This window comes from Rhamphochromis longiceps, linkage group LG4, assembly GCF_057381845.1.
Source record: "Rhamphochromis longiceps isolate RC_006_pf linkage group LG4, R_longiceps_female_GT1.1, whole genome shotgun sequence".
Taxonomy (NCBI): Eukaryota; Metazoa; Chordata; class Actinopteri; order Cichliformes; family Cichlidae; genus Rhamphochromis; species Rhamphochromis longiceps.
Genome location: NC_140560.1, coordinates 29,245,521 through 29,267,855, shown reverse-complemented (window position 1 = coordinate 29,267,855; position 22,335 = coordinate 29,245,521). Strand labels below are relative to the sequence as shown.

Sequence of the window (22,335 nt, the reverse complement as noted above, 5' to 3'; positions counted from 1 at the left end):
AGAGCTATCTTGTCTCTTAATTCAGAATAAAGCGCTTAAAACTCACAGTTCAAATGCAATGCTTGCCTTTTTGTCCTCCGACTTCACAAGGGAACACAAAGGAGACTAAAAAATGAAGGTTAAATGGGAAAGAAGAGGGGTATTTTTTTCAAGCTCGACCAGTCTAAAGCTGTAGTGAGGAACAGTGTGCAGAAATAATGATGACTATGATTATGAGATGGCAAAATATCTGCAGACTCTGGCACAAGTGATGATGAAAAAGCTTTGCAAGGCACTGACTGAAACCCATTAAGCCAATGCCAGTAACTATGCTTAAAATGATTCACGGTTTTGCAGCATTTGATAAAGTTAGAGTGATGACATCTGCTGGCCATTTCTTCATCTTTCACTTGGGATTTTAGAAAAAGACCTAATCAAAAAGCTGAGTCAAAGTATAAAACATTGCTGTTATTCTCATATTTTTCTCCAATAGAAAAAGATTTTGGAGATTCTATTGAAAAAAGTGACATATTTAAATATAAATATACTTAAATACTGTAGAGAGTAGTAAAATATTATTTCTGTCTCTTTATGTGACACTGATTTCAACTTAATTTTACCATAAACTATTTCAATTAACACATATTTATTTTTCACAAAATTACTGATGTTAACATCAGTAATTTTGATACAAAAACATTTTTATCAACACATTCTTGTTTATTTTTATTTTCATGTTATTAACACTAAAGGGAGAAGAAAAATGTGTGAATCTTTAGCGCCCCCAATTGGTAATATCGCGTAATTACTTCGCTTAAAAAAAAAAAGAAAAAAAAGAAAAAAAAAGTTTTTTTTTATTTTGGAGGTGACCGGAAGATGTTTTAAATTAAGTATTGACCAATGACAGTACACACAAATATACACGTTCGTCTGCTGTGATGGTGCAAACCCTGTGGTGTACAGCACGTTTCCTTTAACGTGTATTACATTAGCATAGATAGTACTGTGACAGCATTATACACACATTATCTATGCTATATCAACAGTAAATGGAAACAGTTATGTATTATGAATCTATAATGTCGTTATTTTGTATAAGGACGCCCTCTGACGATCACCGCTGGCTCGTCAGCTTACAGGAACAATGACATAATACGACTTCCGGTTAAAAAAAACTTGTTACAAAGTTTTAAACAAAGTTATAGGAGAAGATTTGTCATGTCTACCAAGGCAGATGTGATTAAATGATACGTTTTTCCCCGCAAATAAAACTGGCTAAACATATATAGTTTTTATTATTAGATTTTTAACTTTTTTTACATATTGTAAACCACGTCTACTGGTACTGAAGCTGGGGAATAAAATCATAAAACTGTGATGGCGCAGTTCTGTCGTAAATATTACAGATGAGGGTTAAAGATAAAAATACCACCATGATTGGAAGAGTTAACCATTTTAATCTGTAAAAGTAATTACACACAAATGTTTGCTGCATAGACATTTAAGGATACGACGAACTATTTTACTTTGAACTGATTGGAAATGCCTTAATAATAAAAAGTTGAGAGAAGAGAGCAAGTTCGTATAACGGAGGTGACGCTCAAAGTAGATGTACATGATCCTCCCTGGCGCTTGGTGGCGCTTGTTACTTGTTACTTGTTGGTATTATCGAGTAATTTCAGTCGAGAAAAAGAAGCCACCACGGCTCTGTCTGTCTGATAGCTTTGAGGCGGTGAATGACTTTTTTGTGTGAAGTATATCGTCCAGGTATCATATCAGTATGACTTTTATTGAGCATATTAATTAAACGAATTACGGTTGATTTAAATTAAATGAAACCTAACGCCTGTTAGTTGTCAGTGTTAACGTTTAACGTCGTGCTAGTAGTCATACTAGCCATAGTTTTCGTTGTTAGCCTAGCATTTTTTGTCTTGTGTGTTGTAAACATGTAATTAATAACCTTTATAGTGCTAAGCGGCATTGAACGCATCCTTCTTGCTAGTCTTCTTATGCTTTGATTTACTAGCTGTAGAGATTTAGAGCGATTTAAACTGCTATTTATTACTGGTTTTTAACTTTTCTGTTGTTACTAACCTCATGTTTATTTATTGTTTTGTTTTACACAGGCTACACATATGACACATACATGTCTCCCGCTCTACTTTGATTGTAATTGTGCCTACCAGTAAATATGAATCGTCCAAAGCCTACAACTCTTAGGCGCCCCAGTGCAGCGAAACCATCAGGTCGGACTACTTGTGCAACCAAATCCAATCTTAGCTGTGTGTTCCATGTTGAATAGCACCTAGGCACGAGAAACTAAAATTGTAACATCTGCATTTTTGCAGGCCATCCCCCTACAGGAGATTTTATTGCTCTGGGCTCTAAGAGCCAGGGAGGAGAGCCAAAAGCCCCTGCTGTCCTCCTGAAGGCAACCTCTACAAATTTACCTGCTGACCGCAAGAGAGAGACTTCCTCCACTCTGCCATCCTCATCAGGGCTAGCCAACCTAACTAAGCGGCCCAAACTATCCACCACCCCTCCTGTCAGTGCCCTTGGACGTCTCGCTGATGTTGCTGCAGTGGACAAGAGGGCTATATCGCCCTCAATAAAGGAGCCATCAGTAGTACCTATTGAAGGTAACTTTGAAGCCTGTGCATTTCTGAAGTGTTGTAAAATTTGAGATAGGAATGTCAGAAAATCTTCAGGTGACAACTGACAAGGAAAGTAAAAAAATATGTTTCTCTGTGGCAGTTTCTCCAGCAGTGCTGTTGGACGAGATTGAAGCTGCTGAATCAGAAGGAAATGACGATCGCATTGAGGGATTGCTGTGTGGAGCAGTGAAACAGCTCAAGATGAACAGAGCCAAGCCCGACATCACACTCTACCTTAGCCTCATGTTTCTGGCCAAAATCAAGCCCAATGTTTTTGCAACTGAGGGAATTATTGAGGTAATTATTTTAACACAGTTATTCTTCAGTACATATACACAGATGAATAATGTATATCAGCATTGCAATATTTCGCCAAGTGAACCTCACTGATTTGACAAAATCTTTGTTACTTTCCATGTGTTACACTTGTGTCACTAGGCCTTGTGCAGCCTCCTGCGTAGGGATGCTTCTATCAACTTTAAAGCAAAAGGCAACAGCCTGGTCTCTGTTCTGGCATGCAATCTGCTGATGGCAGCATACGAGGAGGATGAGAACTGGCCAGAGATATTTGTCAAAGTGAGAACACCCACAAAATTCAAACACATTTCTGTCATGCATGAGCTCTTCTTATAATTTGTCCTTCTGACATATACTTTCAGGTTTACATTGAGGACTCTCTGGGTGAAAGAATCTGGGTGGACAGCTCTCACTGTAAGAATTTTGTTGACAACATTCAGACTGCTTTTGGAACAAAAATGCCCCCAAAGAGTATGCTGCTCCAGGCTGATACGGGCCGCTCTGCTGGAGATCTGAGTGCAGGTATGGTACATTCAGGTTTCTGTAAGTCAGGACTACTGATGTCAGAAACAAGTGCTGATTGGTCATGCTGCTTTTGATCTTTAGGTAGCAGCCCTCATCCATCAACCCCAGATGAGGATGACAGCCAGACTGAGTTGCTGATAGCTGAGGAGAAACTCAGCCCTGAGGATGAAGGGCAGGTTATGCCAAGGTATGAAAGCTACCAACATAAATGTGACGGCCATAGCGTACAGTCTGTGTGTTCAGATTTACAGCATATATAGGTAACGCGGTTAAATTTTCACAATTGAACAATGAAAAATGATTGAAACAATGCACTGAGCTCCTTGATCATTTTGTGTTTATTGTTCTTATTCACTGGAAACCTGTAGGTATGACGAACTTGCAGAGAGTGTGGAGGACTATGTGCTTGATGTCCTCAGGGATCAGTTGAACCGCAGGCAGCCGATGGACAATGTGTCCCGAAATCTGTTGCGTCTGCTCACAGCCACATGTGGCTACAAAGAGGCAAGACTCATGGCGGTGCAAAGGCTGGAGATGTGGCTCCAGAACCCAAAGGTGAAACCCTTGATACTGACAGCTGTGTTAAATAAATCCATAGTGTTATATAGTTGTACTAATAATATGTTGCAGGATTTGTGTAAATAAAAGGTGAAATGTGGCCTCTAAAGATACAGCTATTGCAATACATTAAAAGTAGGCGACTAAGCATTAGCTTACGTTTTTCTGTGGTTGCAGTTGACTCGCCCAGCTCAGGACCTCCTGATGTCTTTGTGCATGAACTGCAACACCCACGGAGCAGATGACATGGAGGTTATCTCCAACCTGATCAAGATCCGACTCAAACCCAAAGTTCTTCTTAATCATTACATGCTGTGTGTCAGGTCTGTAAAGTTGTTCTTATTGTCACACATCTATTTTGTCATCACAGTCAGTAATTCGCACTAACCGGAGCTTTGGGTATATCTTTGCAGGGAGCTACTAAATGCACACAGAGACAACCTGGGAACTATGGTGAAGCTCGTCATCTTTAATGAGCTGTCCAATGCCCGGAATCCCAACAACATGCAAGTCCTCCATACAGTGCTGCAGCACAGCCCAGAGCAAGCTCCAAAGGTAAAACTAGATCGTTTGGAAAAATTTCAACAGAAATGAAATTATTTTTTAATAAACTCTGCATTTAATTTTATCTTTGTCTCGGCAGTTCTTGGCAATGGTGTTCCAGGACCTGTTAACCAATAAAGATGATTACCTTCGTGCCTCAAGAGCTTTGCTCAGAGAAATCATCAAACAGACTAAGCATGAGATCAACTTTCAGTCCTTTTGCTTTGGTTTGATGCAGGAGAGAAAAGAGGCCAGCTATGTTGACATGGAGTTTAAAGTCAGTGGATATGAAAATTCAGCAGGCCTACTTTGTTGAAGCTGTTTCGTTCATGCATTTAAACTTGGTTATTTCTCCCATAGGAGCGATTTGTCATCCAGGTGACAGATTTACTCACTGTTTCTATGATGTTGGGCATCACCGCTCAGGTCAAGGAAGCAGGCATTGCATGGGACAAAGGAGAGAAGAAGAGTGCGTTCTGTCTATTTGTCCTTCTGCTGTATTTAAAGTAGCTCGACTTGGCTTGGGTTAAACATGTGTCTGGTTTGTTTCAGATCTTGAGGTCCTGAGGTCCTTTCAGAATCAGATTGCTGCCATCCAGAGAGATGCTGTGTGGTGGCTTCACACTGTTGTTCCTACCATCAGCAAACTTGGTGCAAAAGACTACGTTCACTGGTCAGTATCCGTAGCAGATGTGTCGATTGTCCACGTGGAAATATTTTTGCTGCTTTATAAATCATTTATCTGCTTCATGTCTGCAGCCTTCACAAAGTGCTTTTCACAGAGCAGCCTGAGACATATTACAAGTGGGACAACTGGCCTCCGGAGAGCGACAGAAAGTGAGCAACCCTGAAATAGTTGCACATAATTTGCTTTTTGTTATTTCTTAATTTTTTTTAGCTTCTGTAACTTTATGGACTTTTTCTTTTCATTCCTCAGTTTCTTCCTTCGCCTTTGTTCTGAAGTTCCTCTTTTGGAGGACACTCTGATGCGTATTCTGGTGATCGGGCTGTCACGTGATTTGCCTCTGGGCCCGGCAGACGCAATGGAGCTTGCTGATCACCTGGTTAAGAGAGCTGCCGGAGTTCAGTCAGATGGTTTGTGGAAGATCCATTTTGGTTGTAAATGTTTATGACTGCTGTTAAAGTTATTTATGATAAACTCTAGTCGAATGTTTGTAGATTTGTTAAACACTTGTGCCTCTCTTTAATGAGCTGCCATAAATATTTCAAGGGGCAACTTTTATGTTTTTTACGTCTGCTAAGTAATGTTAGGAACAAAGGAAAGACTATTTTCATTGTTATAGTTTTCTTGGCACGATGCGTGCTGCTGAGTTGTCTGCCTGTTTCTTGTTAAGCAGATCTCGAGGTCCTGAGAGTGGAGAGGATCCAGCTCATTGATGCTGTTCTGAATCTGTGTACATACCACCACCCAGAGAACATTCAACTGCCTGCTGGGTATGTCACTTATCCTTAATGGCTTTTAAGAACACATATAGGTCATACTGTTTACAGACTTAAGTAACAAATGACTACTCTTGTTTAAGGTACCAACCACCAAATTTGGCAATATCCACACTCTATTGGAAGGCATGGCTATTGTTGCTTGTTGTGGCTGCATTTAACCCTCAGAAGATAGGTACAGCAGTCATATTTACATACATCTTCATATAAGATAAATTGTTATAGGTATCTGTTGACAGATATGGTGTCTGATATCTTTTTTTCTTTTAGGTTTGGCTGCCTGGGATGGATATCCCACCCTAAAAATGCTTATGGAGATGGTTATGACAAAGTAAGTAAAGGTTATCAGTAACAGTTAAATTATTTAAATGTAATAATTCTGATTGGCTAACACTTTTGTCTCTGTGGTTTTATAGTAACTATACATACCCTCCTTGTACCATTGCGGATGAGGACACAAAAACAGAGATGATCAACAGAGAGTTACAGATCTCCCAGAGAGAGAAACAAGAGATTTTAGCCTTTGAGAGCCACTTGGCTGCAGCTTCAACCAAACAGACCATCACGGAGAGCAACAGCTTGCTCTTGTCTCAGCTTACCAGTCTGGACCCACAGTAAGATACCAAGACAGTTATTTGAGAGTGGACACCCATACTAGAATGAAACATTTTTGCTCATATATTAGGACATTTGAAATCCCCTATTTTACTGAAAAAAATTATATAAGCTTAATATCTTTGCATCACAATGTGAATGAAGTCATAACAAATAATCTTAGCTTTTATTTGCTGGTCAGAATCATAGCTGGTGTTTGTGTTTAGGGGACCTCCTCGTAGACCTCCCCCTCAGGTCCAGGAGCAGGTTAAAAGTCTCAACCAGTCTCTGCGTCTCGGTCACCTCCTTTGCCGCAGTCGCAACCCCGACTTTCTTCTCAACATCATCCAGAGACAGGTAATGACCATTTCAATAACTCTCCCAAACTCTGCATCCCCCCCCCATCTCCATAAAATAACCCGTTTTTTTCCCCCTTTTCAGTTTTTTTGTTGTAGTCCCGACAGTTCAGCCACAGTACTGAAAAAGAGCAGTAGTTTATGTTATTAATCAGTGAGTTTTGTCTGTTGCGACTGAAATTTTTTTCAAACTCATCTTCAGTAATTGCCAAACAATGACCAAATTCAAGGCATTACATGGAACATATCGTTTTAAAATGTCCAAAATGACCTGGTCATTGTTGTATTATATTGACTTCAGTACTTATCTAATGTTTCCAAGAACATGTAATATTAGATTATAATTATATTAGATATAAAAGATTAGATTATGCCTCAACAAACATATGATGTGCATATTAGCTATATTAGCTTGGCTTGGGGCTTAGGCTGTACCACCCTGAGTGTGCCCGATTCTCATCTGATCTCAAGAGCTAAGCAGGGTTTGACCTGGTTTGTATTTGAATGGGAAACCACATGAGTGCTGTAAGCTTTAGCATGGTTGAGTTGTTGTTAGTACCATTGCTTCTGGGTTCAAATCCTCTTGCTGTCTTTGGCCTTTCTGAGTAGAGTTTACATATTTATCCCTGTACCTGTGTGGATTCTCCCCAGAAGTGCATGTTCTTGTACTTTACTTGGTGTTTCTAAGTTGTTAGTGTGAGTGGTTGTCTCTCTCTTTGTGTAACCCCTGCAAACTGTTCTGGGTGTACCCTACCTCTCACATCCAGACTGATTGGTTGAATGGGACTGACTTGGAAGAAAATATAAATTGTGTTGCTGTTGTAATGTCAGTGTTAAAATGTATATTTTCAATCCCTTACAGGCTTCTTCTCAGTCCATGCCATGGTTGGCTGATTTGGTCCAGTCCAGTGAGGGATCCTTGGATGTGCTCCCAGTGCAATGCCTGTGTGAATTCCTTCTTCACGATGCTGCAGATGACAGCTTGCTCATAGACGATGATGAAGAAGGAGAAAGCAAAGAGCAGAAAGCCAAGAAGAGACAAGTATTTTAATTAGTTTAACATTATTTCTTAATTACACGGCTTCATCCCAAATTCATACCCTCCATACAAAATGTATACATGTGCTTGATAATAGAAATTTGCATCTGGGTACAAAATAAGACTTAATGACTAATCCTATGATTTCTAATCTTTATTCCTGTCAGAGACAACAAAAGCAGAGGCAATTACTTGGGCGCCTCCAGGATCTTTTGTTAGGTCCCAAGGCTGATGAGCAGACAACATGTGAAGTACTGGATTACTTCCTGCGCCGTCTCAGCTCTTCTCAAGTGGCATCAAGAGTCTTAGCCATGAAGGTACCGTCCTGAAAGGATAAAAAATGTTTCATGGTGTTGTGTTGTACGTAAATCATTATTTAAAATATACATTGCATATTTGTGTGCAGGGTTTGTCTTTGGTGCTGACTGAAGGAGGCCTGAAAGATGGGGAGGAGCGAGACCAGCCCATGGAAGAAGACTCTGCAGATGCTGAGCTCTTGCCAGGTTACCAGTGGCTGCTACAGGACCTCCCCAAGCTCCCTTTGTTTGACAGTGTCAGGGGCATGACATCCACTGCCCTGCAGCAGGTCAGTTTTTCTCAACAGTGAACTGGAAATAAGTGTAAAACTTTAATGAAGATTAATAAGAGTTTTGATGTCTGTTAACTTTCTAAAGGCCATTCACATGGAGACAGATCCACAGACGATCAGTGCCTATCTCATCTATCTATCCCAGCATGCACCAGTGGAGGAGCAGGCTTCTCATAATGACCTGGCTTTGGTAATCACAGCGAGTTGCTTGAGTTTCCACATGTCACTTTATTTTAAACCGTTCTTTTTGTCAATGAGCAGCGCTGACATGGGTCTGGTCTCCCTTTTGCTCTCTGCAGGACATTGCCCGGCTCATCGTCGAGCGTTCAACCATCATGAACAACCTCTTTTCCAAACACTCCAGCAGACCTGAGTCTGATGCTGTGCTCTATGCTTTCCTCTCCATCTTCTCTACGTATATTAAGAGGATGAGGAAGACCAAGGAGGGCGAGGATCTTTACAGCTGGGTGAGCACTGGCGATGAATGCTGCTCTCTTGATCTTCTCACTAGCCCACAGCAATTTAAACTTTTCCTCATTTTTAGTCATATAACTACTGTTACAATGTTGGATTCTCTATTAAAGATTTCAAATAATTGTCTAAAAGTAATCCCTGTGATCCAAAAGCTCAGGCTTTAGACTCCACCCTCCTTCTTTAAGGGAGGGTGGTCTTAAAGGGAGATAAAACTGCCCAATGCTGCGTTTAAGATAAATAAGGGTTATTTTAAACCTAGCAAAGCTAGTCTAGTTAAGTGATAAGAAAGTTAACAGAAATTTTTAAAATAGCTCCTCTTTTAAATAAATGTTAAGATTTTAGGCCTTGTAAACTAATAATTTTTCTGTTTTCATTGAACAGTTTTGAGTTAAAGAAAAAAAATTCTAGTACTGAATAGCCAAGTACAGAAAATATTGAACTTCCACCTGAGAGTCATTCTAAATCGAAGAGTAATTTCTGTTCTTAAACTGGGGACATACACCAGGGAAAGATGCATTTATTTTGTAACTTCATGCTTTATTTTGTGTTTTACAGTCAGAATCTCAAGACCAGGTGTTTCTACGCTGGACTACAGGGGAGACTGCTACAATGCACATTCTTGTAGTCCATGCTATTGTTATCTTGCTAACTCTGGGACCACCCAAAGGTAGCCCTGTTTGCTTTAAAGTACATTGTCAGCACTGCTAAAGGGCTGTAAGAACAAGTTTAGCACTGTGTATCATTACAGGAGAGAGTGATTTCCACATGCTTTTGGACATTTGGTTTCCTGACAAGAAACCTCTACCCACTGCCTTCCTGGTTGACACCTCAGAGGAAGCCCTGCTGCTTCCCGATTGGTTGAAATTGAGGATGATTCGTTCTGAGGTCTCACGACTGGTCGATGCAGGTACAACTTGTCATGTGGATAAAAATCTTTGTTTTTCATCAAATAATTCATTTTTTACTTTTTAATGAATGTGTGTGTACCCTTTTATCAGCTTTACAAGACCTCGAGGCTCAGCAGCTGCTGCTTTTTGTTCAATCTTTTGGGATTCCAGTCTCCAGTATGAGTAAACTTTTGCAGTACTTGGATCAGGCTGTGTCCCATGATCCACAGGCTTTAGAGCAAAACATCATGGACAAGCGTAAGATTTTCTTTTCTTCTGTGTTCTACCTGTTTTTTTGTTTTTGTTTTTTTACTTTTTGGGGGATTTTTTAAAATTGTTTAACATTGATCTTACTGTGTATATCCTCTGTCACAGACTACATGGCCCATTTGGTTGAAGTGCAGCATGAGCGAGGGGCCACTGGGGGGCATACTTTCCATTCTTTACTCAGTTCCTCTCTTCCTCCACACAGAGGTCAGTGTCTTTATCCTGTAAAACATTCAGTGTTGGGAAGGTTACTTTTAAAATGTATTCCATTACAGAATACATGCCCCAAAATGTATTCTGTAACCTATTCCGTTACGTTACTCAATGACAGTAACGTATTCTGAATACTTTGGATTACTTAATATATTGTGGCGAGTTCAGACAAGGAGGAGACGGAGGTATCGTTTGGTCTTGCTTCCCGTGAGCTAGCCAGGGAGCAAAGCCGTTTATTACATTTGCAGAAGAACACACTGCCACTAGCTAACTGCTCAGCGCGGCAACCACAACACACATAGGGCGCCCTCTGACCCCGAAAGGACACACCGTCGCAGCGAGAGGGCGTCACCATGGCAACATACACAAAACATAACTGTACAAGCAGAACCCCGAACAGCCCTGACCCGCTACAATATTATCATGCTTTTTACAACAACGTGAATGTACTATTGCTGTGTGATTTATTACTATTACTGAAGGTCCGCGACTCCGAACTGTAGTAAAGGGACCTCTGACTAATGCTGGGCTCACACTGTGTGATTTTTGGCCCATTTTGAGCCGATTTTTGAGTCGTGCGATCGTTTTGGCGATCGGCCCGATTTTGGCCTTCATCGTGCGTCGTGCATCGTGTAGTATACGTGGGGTAACGAGAAGCGATTGACACCTCACGACCAGCTCCCGATCATCAATCGCTTGGTCGTGAGGGTGTCACCGCAGTTTGCCACACTGCGCACGCGCAAACACAAATGTCAGCGAAAAAGACGGCGTAGCACGGCAGTGCAGCGTGTGATCTGGACACAAGCGATGGAGGCACAACCTGTAGAACCATCCGAGCCCTTTCGATGTGGCCTCACAAAATTACCACGATCACAACAACCGTGAAAATAGTTGGATCGACACTGCTGCTCAATCACAGCTGCCTGACCAATGTTTTTCATTAGCAATTTAGCAAAGTTGATGGTGGTGGTGTGTCTGTGTGAGTGAAAGATGGAGAGGGAGAGCGAGCGACAGAATTTCTGTTATAACCTTCATTTTTATGGACGCACAGTGTGAGCACTCAGGTCGCATCAGAGCATCGGGCCGTATAGTGTGAGACCCTGCATCGTGACCTATGAACTTCTAACCCCTGCGAGTCAATCGTACAGTTTGAGCAGGAGCTGAATCGCGCGACTGAAAAAATCGCACAGTGTAAGCCCAGCATAATACGGCGGGGTCCCTGTCGGCTGGTAGCCGAAAAATAGCTCTACTTTGTTGTGTGGGTCAACTTTTCTTGCGACAGACAGAGAGAGGCGTTGAAAGGCTGCTCCAACGGAACTTGTTGTTTTCGGAGGAAAACACGAACACAGTGTACAGTCGAGTCTTAATAGCTTACTTACAACTGGGCTCGTCAGGCACTCTTCTTGGCTGCAGTGGTTATTATTATATTTACATGCTTCCAGCTCCCGTTTTTGCTCGATGACTGCTCGTACCTTTCCACTCCCCTTTTTCTCCCTCCTCGCGCTCACAGACACATAACGTGTATGGCAGTCCATTCTCCCTGCAACACGGACTACACTGAACATGATGCTACATTCTTTAGAGCTATGCTTGTAGCATTCTGCCTGTTAGCTTAGCACAACAACAACAACAACGAAAAGGCGCTCTCTCACCCAGGAAACACACAGTCGCAGAGAGAGAGAGCGTCGCCCTGTAACCATGGCAACCGTAACGCTGCCGCCTGGAACAACAGATCGTAGCTGTCAAACAAAACCCAAACAGTCCTGACCCGCGACAAAATGAAACAGGAAAGTACCCCAGTGTATTCCATTTATTTCAACAAAGTAACTGTATTCTGAATACCACCTTTTTAAACGGTAACTGTAACGGAATACAGTTACTCATATTTTGTATTCTAAATACGTAACGGCGGTACATGTATTCCGTTACTCCCCAACACTGAAAACATTTAAGTAAACATTAAAATCACTGGATAGATTAAATGTTTATCCACATATTATGCTTTGATTTCTAACAGTACACGGCCCTGGGCTTTAATTTGAAGTAGATTGCAAAGTTACACCTCAGAATTTATTGCATTTTCAACATTATTTAATGTTCTTATTGCACTGTTCCCGGCAGATTCATCTGAAACAAGTAAGGCCAAAGTTACAGTGGAAACTCCTCACAGCTCTGTGAAGATGAGAGCAGCCACTCAGCTTCCTGTAGTCGGGCCTGACGATGATCTCACTGGCATGTTGCTTCAGGTAGGATGTACTGGCCATTTATTTCTCCACTCTTTCTGGCATTATTTAAACTATTAGCTCACTTAGTAGACAAGTTACAATTTCCTTTGGGCTGAATTTTATTATTTATTTGAGTTTTAAATCCAAATAAAAAGTAGTTTATTTCTTTTGAGACTGATGTTGGGTAACTTCTCCTACTTTTTTTTTTCTCTTAATCTTTATAGATTTTCCCCTTGAAAGTGGACCCCCGCTGGCATGGCCCTCCTCCCAGTCAGGTCTCCCTGGCCCTCCAACAGGCCTTAGCTAAAGAGTTAATGCGAGCTAAGCAGGGCCAGATTCAGCAGGGTGGTTTGGCATTTCGACTCCTGCAGGCCATTGCAGCCTTGCTCGCTTCTGCTCATGCAGGGCCAATAGTAATATCAATGCATCGGAGTCACTCTCTGTCCTGCCCTCTTATGCGCCAGCTTCATCTCTATCAGGTGGAACACACATACACAAGCAGAGTCAGTTCATATTTCTATGTATTTTTATAAAGCTTCTAAATACAGTATTCCCATCTTTTGCTTTCTGCATGTTCTTTGCAGCGTCTCGTTTCCCAGGACATTGCTTTCTCATCACTGTTTCTCAAAGTCATTGTTGAGATGTTAATCTGGTTAGACAACCCAACTGTAGAGGCAGGACCACTAAAGACTCTGCTCAGATCTTTTGCTGGACAGAACTCTCACAAGCACAGGCTCAGTGATGGTGAGTATGCCAGTAATTTCTTTGCAGATGCTGCTTTATTCATTTTCTATAAACTGCGAGTAATGTGTTTCTCTGCTTTGCAGTACGTACAGGTTTCCTTCACCTGGCTGAGGCGTTGGCATATCGCAGAGATACTGAAGTTCCACTGAGAGCCATCATAGCAATGCTGAAAACTGGAGAGAAATGTAATGCAGAACCTGAACTTGTTGGCAAAGGTAATAATGAAGTCACTGGATTGTTTAGGAGAGAGAGAGAGAGAGAGAGATAGATAGATAGATAGATAGATAGATAGATAGATAGAAACAGCAGCTTGAATTAGGAACTATCACTCCCATACTCCCATTTATTGTGTTTAAACAATATAAAGGTGGTCCAAAGCCTATGATAAATACACTACTTATTAATATTTTTCAGTGCTACAAGGGCTGATGGAGGTGAAGTCGCCATATTTGGAGGAGCTACTGTCTCTGCTGATGACTGTTGGTACACAGAATGGGACAGCGGGCTCTGTTGCTATGGTGATTTCTTTGCTCCTTCAGGAAAGTGAGGAGCGAGCTGTGAAAAAGGAAGTGGATTCTAATAAGTGAGCGCTACAATTCTATTTCCCTCACAAGTCATGCAAGAAACATTTATATTTGACAGGACTAGATGGCAAACATGCCTGCCTGGGACAAATAGCAGAACAGCGCCTGCTGCCTGTGGCCTTATACTTTAAACTCCATTTGGATTTTAACGTTGAATTAGCTTTTCAGCTTTGTGGTGGCTTTTCAGATGCACGTGCTATTGACATCAAAGACATCTGTAATCAGTTCTGCCACTGAGAAGTTGCTTACTGTGTTATATATTTTCTGATAGGAGTACAAGTAGAGGGAGTAATAGCACTATTGGATGCTCTCTGTAAATTGTCAGAAAAGGGATGTAGCTCTAAAAGCTTTGTTGTCATTATTGAGGCTAAAATGATAATTAAAGGTGACAAAGACAGGTTCCATGTAACAACTTCAAAATTGGTTTGTTGTTTCTAATTGACCAGTACAACTTTGTTAACACTAAATATTATTATTGATGTGCCTTAGCTCTCCTGTTAGTAGTTAACAGATGCTGAGTTACATTTGTATAAACTAATCCTTTGGTTTGATCTTTGGCAGTGGCTCAGAGGTGACAAAGTCAGGACTTAGCTCTGGGCTTCTGGTTGATTGGCTGGAGCGTCTTGACCCTGAGGTTACTTCAGTGTGTCCAGACCTTCAACAGAAGCTGCTGTTTGCCCTCAACAAGGTAAGATAAGGCTTGTGTGCAGATAGTGTTCTTGGCTTATCACACCAGAGAAGGTGTTTGCTTGGCATTAGCGATGCATCCTTTCTTACTGTTTATCTGTTTCAGGCACGAGGGACCCCAGCTTACAGACCTTATCTTTTGGCCTTGCTTACACATCAGTCAAACTGGTCCACTCTGCTGCAGTGTATCAGTGCTCTTCTCAGCAAGCGCAGAGACTACAAGTATGTAGTTTTATCACAACCTTTGTCTGCCACAGTCTTGAGGTTTTATTGAGGATTATCCTATGTGTAGAGAATTCAAAATTTCACTTTGCTGCTTTTATTAGACTGGACCCATCCTCTGCTCTGGATTTCTTGTGGGCGTGCAGCCACATTCCTCGTATCTGGCAAGGACGTGACCAGAAGATCCCTCAAGTAGGATCAAAAGCTTTCATAGTTACCACCTTTTTTTTCTTATTTCTTTTCTGCTGATGTTGGTGACTGGTGCTCTCCTTTTGGTCTTTTTAGAAGAAAACCGAAAAGTTTGTTCTCCGGCTCAGTTCAGAGGAGCTCATTAGCCTGATGGACCTGATATTGTCAGAATCAGAGCTTAACAGCCACGACACACTCCAGGATGACAAAAACAGTGTGGACCAGGCCCCCTGCTCCCTCATCCAATCCAGACTGCCCCTCCTTCACTCGTACTGTAATGGAAATTTAGAAGACATCAAGAAAGTATCAGAGTACCTCATCAACTGCTCAAAAAAATGGGAGGACAGGTAAGGTTTATATTATTTAAAAATTTGCTGTATTTATCGGCAACGCCTCCTCTGTTTCTTCATCTTTTTGGGGTTTTTTTTTTCAGATTGATTTTTTCTTTATCCATTCTTAGTTGGTAACACATATGTTTATTGCATTTAGTTGTGGATATTTTACCATAGTAGTCAATTAATCTTATTGTGACACATTGTATTGATCACACTAATTGGCCCCAATACTGAAAGTCATTTTTTCCTTCTTATGCTGTGCTGATAAACTTGGGGTAAATCGCACCAGATTTTCCTTCTCAGTGCAGATGAACTTTTCAGACTTCCTCTGTCAGCCACAATGCTGTGGACCAGGGAAAACTTGATAATTAGGTCTATTGGTGTGAAATTAAAACCAGCAGAAGTCGTCTGTACTGTGATCTCTTTAAAAGCTCAGTGTATTATAATGAAGGCAAGAGGATTAAGGCTGAAGCTCTAAACTTGCCTGTGTTGTGAATTCCTGCACTGACTTAGCTGTCAGAGATCAGGGTGCAACTCTTTGTGGAGGCAAACCCTCCTTTCATGAATATGTCTCTGGTTATTAAACCACTTTAATGAGGAAACTTTGGCCAAGGTCAAGGAAAATTAGCTTCAGAATTACAGTAATTTAAGTGCAGTTAAGCTGTTTGGTGAAATGGTTGCTAGTGAAAATATGGCGGGATAAAAACATGTTGAAAGTAGAGGGTTTCGGCCTTGTGTCGAGTAAATACTTGATTGTATGTTAAGCATTCTTCTTGCGAGAGCTTGCTGACAGATAAGCTGGTGTTTATTCCAATTACACAGAAACTATTGAACAGTGAGCCGATGTTTTACTCTTGGTCAAGGTCGCTCTGATTTGCTTAATGCATAGCTGTAATAAACTGCTCATTTAGTAGAAGTGCATCATTTGAGCCTGACAAGAGCCTTAGCAAGTAAGAGGATTTTATAAAACTGCATTGACTCGAAGGTGAATACCTCTGAATTGCATCAAGCTATTCATGTCAATAGCTTGTGTTAATATATGTTAATTGTTGTTGCCTACAGACATAAATAATAGGGAACTACTATATCGTGTTCCTTAAACTGGTGTCACGTCAGCTCGGTGTATAATCACTTGCAAAAAGATTAGTTTGGGTGAATTTGATAAAAGTTACATTATAAAGTCAGTGGGACTCTTGCTCGCTTGAGCAGAAAAGCTGTGACAAGTGTTCTGTGACTGCACAAAAAGTAAGCGTCCATTTACTGTCAAATAAAAAGGTCCAAGTGACACAACTCCATAACATGAGGGATTAAACTCTTGATTATTTTCTCGCTAAGTTTGGAGCTTTAGGATGGACAACTGAACTGTTCTAAGCCAATAATGCATTAATGGTGTCTTCCCCCCGCCTCCCAAAGAAACTTTTCATGGTGGAACCATAACATATAGCATACTTAGTGTTTTGTTTATTTTGGCTTTCAGTGCAATGAGTAAGAGGTGCCAGAACCTGCTGCTACAGATCTATCTGCACTTCCCTGAGGTCATCCAGCACGTTGCCCTGCCTGAAAGCACGTTCAGCAGCGGCGGGGCAGCAGATGGCAGCAGCTGCAAGGTAAAGATGTCTTCCCTCTGTTATAGAACTTCTTGCCTAATCTTGTGTAGGCTCCTCGTGTATTTTTTTGTATCCAACGACGTAAAGGTGGACTATAAGTATAAACAACATCAACATGCCAGGATCCAATAATGATCCAGCTTTGCAACAAGATGTTACTGTAGACTGAATGGTATAGTTCTTACTAAATACAAGTAATTGAGTGATTTGATTGTGTCTTTAAATGTAATTATTCTTATTTCCCTTTATTCAGTGCTACAATTAGTTATAGCAATATCATGATGTTGTGTATTAGAAACGGGTCACACATCGTAACTTGCAGCTTTGCTTAATGGTTAAACCATCTCTGATGTCCCCACTAAAAGTTCTCATAATGCTGAATTGTGTTTTTGTAAAATATTTTGTCTCTGTCTACCTAATAAATAATGTTTTCTGAATTCTTAAAATCACAATTTCACTACTACATACCACTTACTGCCAAATGTTATGTTTCTCAGCTTGATGTCCTGGTGCATCGCCTGGTCACACTGCTTGCTGATATAGGAGACTCAAAGTCTGCCGAGAGCCGCGTGTCTGATGCCAACCTCGCTTGCAGGAAGTTGGCTGTATCGCACCCTGTACTGTTACTCAGGTGAAAAAGAAAGACTAAACTATGATGCCGTTTTTTGTTGCATGAGCTTGTAAATTATCCACCACTATAGATGTGTGTGTTGTGTTTAAGCTGATTACTGATGCGCTTTTGTTTCTTTTGACCTTCCAGACACCTGCCCATGATTGCAGGCCTCCTACACGGTCGCATGCACCTAAACATGCAGGAGTTTCGCCAGCAAAACCACATGACATTCTTCAGCAATGTACTCGCTATTCTGGAGCTTCTGCAGCCACTTGTTTTCCACAGTGATCACCAGAGGGCGCTTCAAGACTGCCTTCTGTCTTTTATGAAGGTCCTTCAGGTGGGTAGCTCCACGTTTCCAAATCTTCTTTAGGGGATTTAGTATCGGGATCCTACCAAAAGGAGCTACAAATAAGATTTTAATAGTGTCTTTTTTATGTTTGTGCCTCTCTCTTGCCTTGTAGAATTTCCAGAGGACACGTTCGCCGTTGGTCTTCATTAACAAGTTTCTTCAGTTTACACAGAAGTACATTACACACGACGGAGCAGCAGCCATTCCTTATCTACAGAAGCACTCTGACATCTTACAGTAAGTGGCAGCAGTAACTTTAGAAAGCATTCCTGATGGGTAAACACCTTAAAAAAAAGTCTGCAGAAAGACTTGGCAAATTTTTCTGTTCTCGTTTCAGGAGTTTGTGTGCAGAAAATCCAGATTTGGTCCAGCTGAAATCTCTCCTAGCTGGACTCACTTTGCCTGTAAAAAGCTCTTCTGCAGAGGTATCTACAGAAGAGAGAGATGGTAAGAGTTGCTGTTGTCCACATTTGATCCTCATGTGTAATTACACTAAAGCTACAAGTGATCACCTTGTGCCTGCTGGCATACTGTATATCTGAATACATTGCTACGTTTTCAGTGATACACTTTGAGAGCATCTTTTGTAATTTCTCTATGCAAACTGTGGTTTCCACAAAAGCGTGAATTCTTTAATCTCATTTTTTTTCTCTTTACCAGACGACTTGGCTGCAGGTTCTCTGCCCTTAGTCAACATATCGGCCTCATTTTTACTGAGCGCTGCAGACATGACAATGTACTTGAAAAAGATGTCAAAGGGAGAGGCAGTCGAGGGTAACTTCTCTCCTCTATGTCCTACAACATACTGAGTAATGTAGTGTTTTAATACCTATAGTGAGTAATACACTCATTTTTTTCTCTCCCCCTTAACTGCTATAGATGTGTTGGAGGTGTTGACAGAGGTGGATGAGAAGTCAAGGAGGAGCCCAGAGATCATACAGTACTTCATTGTGAGTCACAGAAAATGGACACAAAAAAGGTCAAGTGCAGTGTCTCAGTGTGAAACACGTCAATCACCACCTTGTGTTTCTGTTGGTAGAATGATCTGCAGAGGCTCATGACTTCGCCTGAGGAGTTGTGTCGGAACATGGCCTTCAGTCTCGCCCTACGCTGCATTCAGAATAATCCATGGTAGGTTCAAAGCATTTCAGGACAAACCACTCAAAGGAAAACATGCTGATAGCAAAAGAAAATGTGTGGCAATAACTGAGAGGAGGAAAAAGGCCAATAGTCATGAAAAAATATGTTGATCTCTATCTGTCATTGTTCTTTAGTTCATATATTTATATAATTTCTGATTGCTTACATAAGAGTGTGTGTTTCTTGTGTTGTAGCCTGGCAACAGACTTCCTGCCAACTTTCATGTATTGCATGGGTAGTGGCAACTTTGACGTGGTGCAGACTGCTTTAAGGAATCTTCCGGAATATGTGCTTCTCTGTCAAGGTAAGAAGACACTTCTGTGAGTCCTGCGCTGGTATTCTGGTCAAACGAACCACATATTAAACATTTTGTAAATTGTGTATTTTTAAATATTTTAAGTGATTTAACCTCCTAGGACTTGGCGTCCACATATGTGGACATCGCATTTTGGGTTATTTAGACCAAAATACTCAATTTTACTCCACAAGGGCCTGATAACCATTTACGAGGACATCATACTGCTACTGTTCTATCAAAATTTTAAACGAATATCCTCATATGTGGCTCTCATTTTTTATAAAAACAAAAATAAGGTAAAAAAAAAAATAATAATAAGGTAATTCTTTGTTTTTACATTCATCGGGCCCCAATATGCCCAAATATCAAAGAGAAATTAAAAATGCATGCCGTGGAAGAGTTTGGGTCTTAGGTTAACAAAGGTCTTTGTCGCACATTTGTAGCTGAATGATGCCGTGTTCTCTTTTCCCCCCTCCCTCTCCAGAACATGCAGACATCTTGCTCTACAAGGCATTTTTGGTGGGTATCTACGGACAAATCGACACCAGTTCAATGATCTCAGAGTCCATGAAAGTCCTTCACATGGAAGCAACAACCTAACGATAAAGTGTTTGACTCCACGTCTGACTAAAAATGCTGTCAGTCATTCTTTGCGTTCCACACCTTGATATTATGTTTTTTCAATCCCTTAAGTTCAGTTCAGTAATTTCAGGATAATTTATTAACTTCAAGAAATGCATAAAAAATCCCATTGAATAAAATGAAAATAATATAATTAAAATGGTAAAATCAGCGTAATTGTAATAATGGAACAGGTATTACTGTGCTACATTTGAATAGATATGGATTATTTAACTTGGTTCGATTACTTCAACAATAAAGTTAAATGGAACATCAAAAGGTCATATTATTATATAGGAATATTAGTTGGAGACAGCAGAGCGGATAACGTTGAAGAAATTCTCAACAGAAGATAATGAAAAATAAATATAATATAGGAATTCATATTTCATAATTTGGGGTGTAATTTGGAGAGAAACTTTTGCATTTCTGAAGTTATTAAATTATTTACAGATGCACTATTTCAACGCTTCATGAAAAAAAAAAAAGGGTTTTTTGGCTTCACACTTTTAATAGTTTTGAAAATGAAGTCCTTCTTTGAATTTTTGAATTTCCAGAATTTGAAATTAAGAGTTTAACTTATTTTCTTGACTGTATTAGTTGGTTTCAAGAAGAGCTTTCATTTATTAACTAGTTATTAAAATGTTCGAAGAGCTTGTGAATCATTAAAACTAAGAAACGAAAAAGTGTAACTGTTTAAACAGTGCTGTGAATTCCTTTCAAACCTGCGCACCATTTGGAAGCAACCTTATTGTGAACTTAATAAAATAACTTTTGGAAAATGCCACTTTTTTATTTTTCATTCAACTCAACCTGACAGGATGTGAGGAGTGTAATATTTCAGTAGTTTGGAAGCTCAGTGGAGACACTTTGATGGAACTTAATATGGAAAGCAGTTTAAAGTTCAAAATGTAGCAACAGAAATTTCACAAGAACCCATTATTAGCTTTCAAAATAATATTTTAGCACCTCAAAAAAAAAGATTGAACTGAGGAAAAATTCATGCTGTAAGGATTCATTTCATTCCAATATTTCTTGGATCCTGATAAAACTGGAAACAGCTGTCACATGTACGCTTGCTCTTCACTGGGGTGTAACAGACAAATTAAAGGCGTGATGCACATGCTGTGATGGAAACCATTTTGCCATGAAAGTGTGAGTTGTTTTGCCCAGTGCCAGTGACTTCATCTGGAAACCTCTTGATGGAGTCAAAGGGATAAGTTAAACAATGTGCAGGCATGCCGGTAAACTAGCAAAGTGGACGTCCACATTTATGGTAAATTAACCATGGTGGTAATTGTTCAATCACACAGACCAAAGGCTTCTTTGAAGATGTGATGTGGGTAGGCCGTTTTACAACGTAGAGTGCTCCTGGTGTTTTGTTACATAGGAGGACGTGGAGATGCAGTCGCAGCACGGTTGAGGATCATCAGTGATGGTAAGACATGCCCACACTGGTGGGTCAGTGGAATCTGTCATTCAGAAATGTTCAGTCACCCATTGAGATATATGGGCCTGGCAGCTGGAAGCAGGTTTTCTTCAGATCAAAATAATGTGTTTTTTCTTATAAAAAAAAAAAAACAACAATAACAAAACTGTTGGACAAAGTGCTATAAAAACGTATTGGGGGACTGTCACAGGGTGACTTGTGACAACAATGATGTTCATAATTCAAATTTTAAACGTTTTGAAAATATATATCGTGCACCATACTTGCTGTGTGATATGTTAATTGCACCTGTAAGGTGTCCTGTAACTCGCCAAAAATTCTGTTTATGGTTATCAGTCAACAGACTACACAATTCCAAGCAGCTTGGGCTCTTGGTCCGGCGCCAGCATCCCATTGGCTGGACAGCAGTGAGGCGGAACAGAGATGAGTGACAGCGAACGAGGAAGTGGTGGGAGGGAGAGCGGGGGGCCAAGCCTATTGCTGAATAGCCTGATGGACCACTGACAAGTTAACAACCTCTGTCTTTATTCATCATACCAATCCAGATCCACTCAAAGGCAGCTGCAGAGAGCTAAATGTTTGCGTGATCACAGTTAACATTTTGCTTCATGGTAAAATAAAGAATCCTTTCAAAAAACCAAATCTACTGCAGAAAGTAATTATGCACTAAATGTATTTTGGCACCGGCTTTAACTGCTGATTTAAGGGTAAAGAGTTCAGAATAAAAGTAAATGTTATTCTTATTTAATGCCGTGAACGTCAACTCTGGCTCGTAGTCATGACCACTTGCAAAACAACAGTGGCTAGTTGGTGCTCCTTATCACATTTCAGA

General features: G+C 40.5%; 1 protein-coding gene across 3 annotated transcripts; it reads left to right on the top strand.

Annotated features, from left to right (window-relative positions):
- The first annotated feature begins 1,646 nt into the window (after window positions 1-1,646).
- On the top strand, window positions 1,647-20,857 carry ints1 (integrator complex subunit 1). Of its 3 annotated transcripts, none has more exons than XM_085404380.1 (48): window positions 1,647-1,746; window positions 2,106-2,225; window positions 2,343-2,618; window positions 2,734-2,930; window positions 3,072-3,209; window positions 3,293-3,452; window positions 3,537-3,642; window positions 3,824-4,010; window positions 4,191-4,336; window positions 4,427-4,568; window positions 4,657-4,833; window positions 4,917-5,025; window positions 5,109-5,229; window positions 5,316-5,393; window positions 5,494-5,651; window positions 5,912-6,011; window positions 6,101-6,192; window positions 6,288-6,348; window positions 6,434-6,631; window positions 6,839-6,968; window positions 7,830-8,009; window positions 8,174-8,323; window positions 8,413-8,592; window positions 8,681-8,785; window positions 8,895-9,062; window positions 9,625-9,736; window positions 9,818-9,976; window positions 10,068-10,214; window positions 10,332-10,430; window positions 12,558-12,682; window positions 12,886-13,140; window positions 13,246-13,405; window positions 13,489-13,620; window positions 13,820-13,988; window positions 14,551-14,677; window positions 14,783-14,898; window positions 15,003-15,090; window positions 15,184-15,434; window positions 16,900-17,029; window positions 17,527-17,660; window positions 17,790-17,982; window positions 18,107-18,231; window positions 18,332-18,441; window positions 18,655-18,768; window positions 18,874-18,944; window positions 19,034-19,125; window positions 19,329-19,438; window positions 19,917-20,857. In XM_085404380.1, exons 2-48 carry the CDS (start codon window positions 2,171-2,173, stop codon window positions 20,030-20,032), a joined length of 6,549 nt encoding a protein of 2,182 aa, XP_085260506.1. In that variant the 5' UTR covers window positions 1,647-1,746; window positions 2,106-2,170; the 3' UTR covers window positions 20,033-20,857. The 3 variants fall into 3 exon arrangements, with proteins under 3 accessions (XP_085260506.1, XP_085260505.1, XP_085260504.1); XM_085404379.1 differs by having other exon boundaries at window positions 2,328-2,618; window positions 5,915-6,011; XM_085404378.1 differs by having other exon boundaries at window positions 2,328-2,618.
- Window positions 20,858-22,335: the final 1,478 nt, after the last annotated feature.

Bases quoted from the DNA above. Each gene is read 5' to 3' on its own strand.
- ints1 (XM_085404378.1), top strand. From the start codon at position 2,171: ATGAATCGTCCAAAGCCTACAACTCTTAGGCGCCCCAGTGCAGCGAAA. The intron at 5,230-5,315 runs GTCAGTATCCGT...TCATGTCTGCAG, and splicing joins GCAAAAGACTACGTTCACTG to CCTTCACAAAGTGCTTTTCA. The intron at 8,010-8,173 runs GTATTTTAATTA...TATTCCTGTCAG, and splicing joins AGAAAGCCAAGAAGAGACAA to AGACAACAAAAGCAGAGGCA.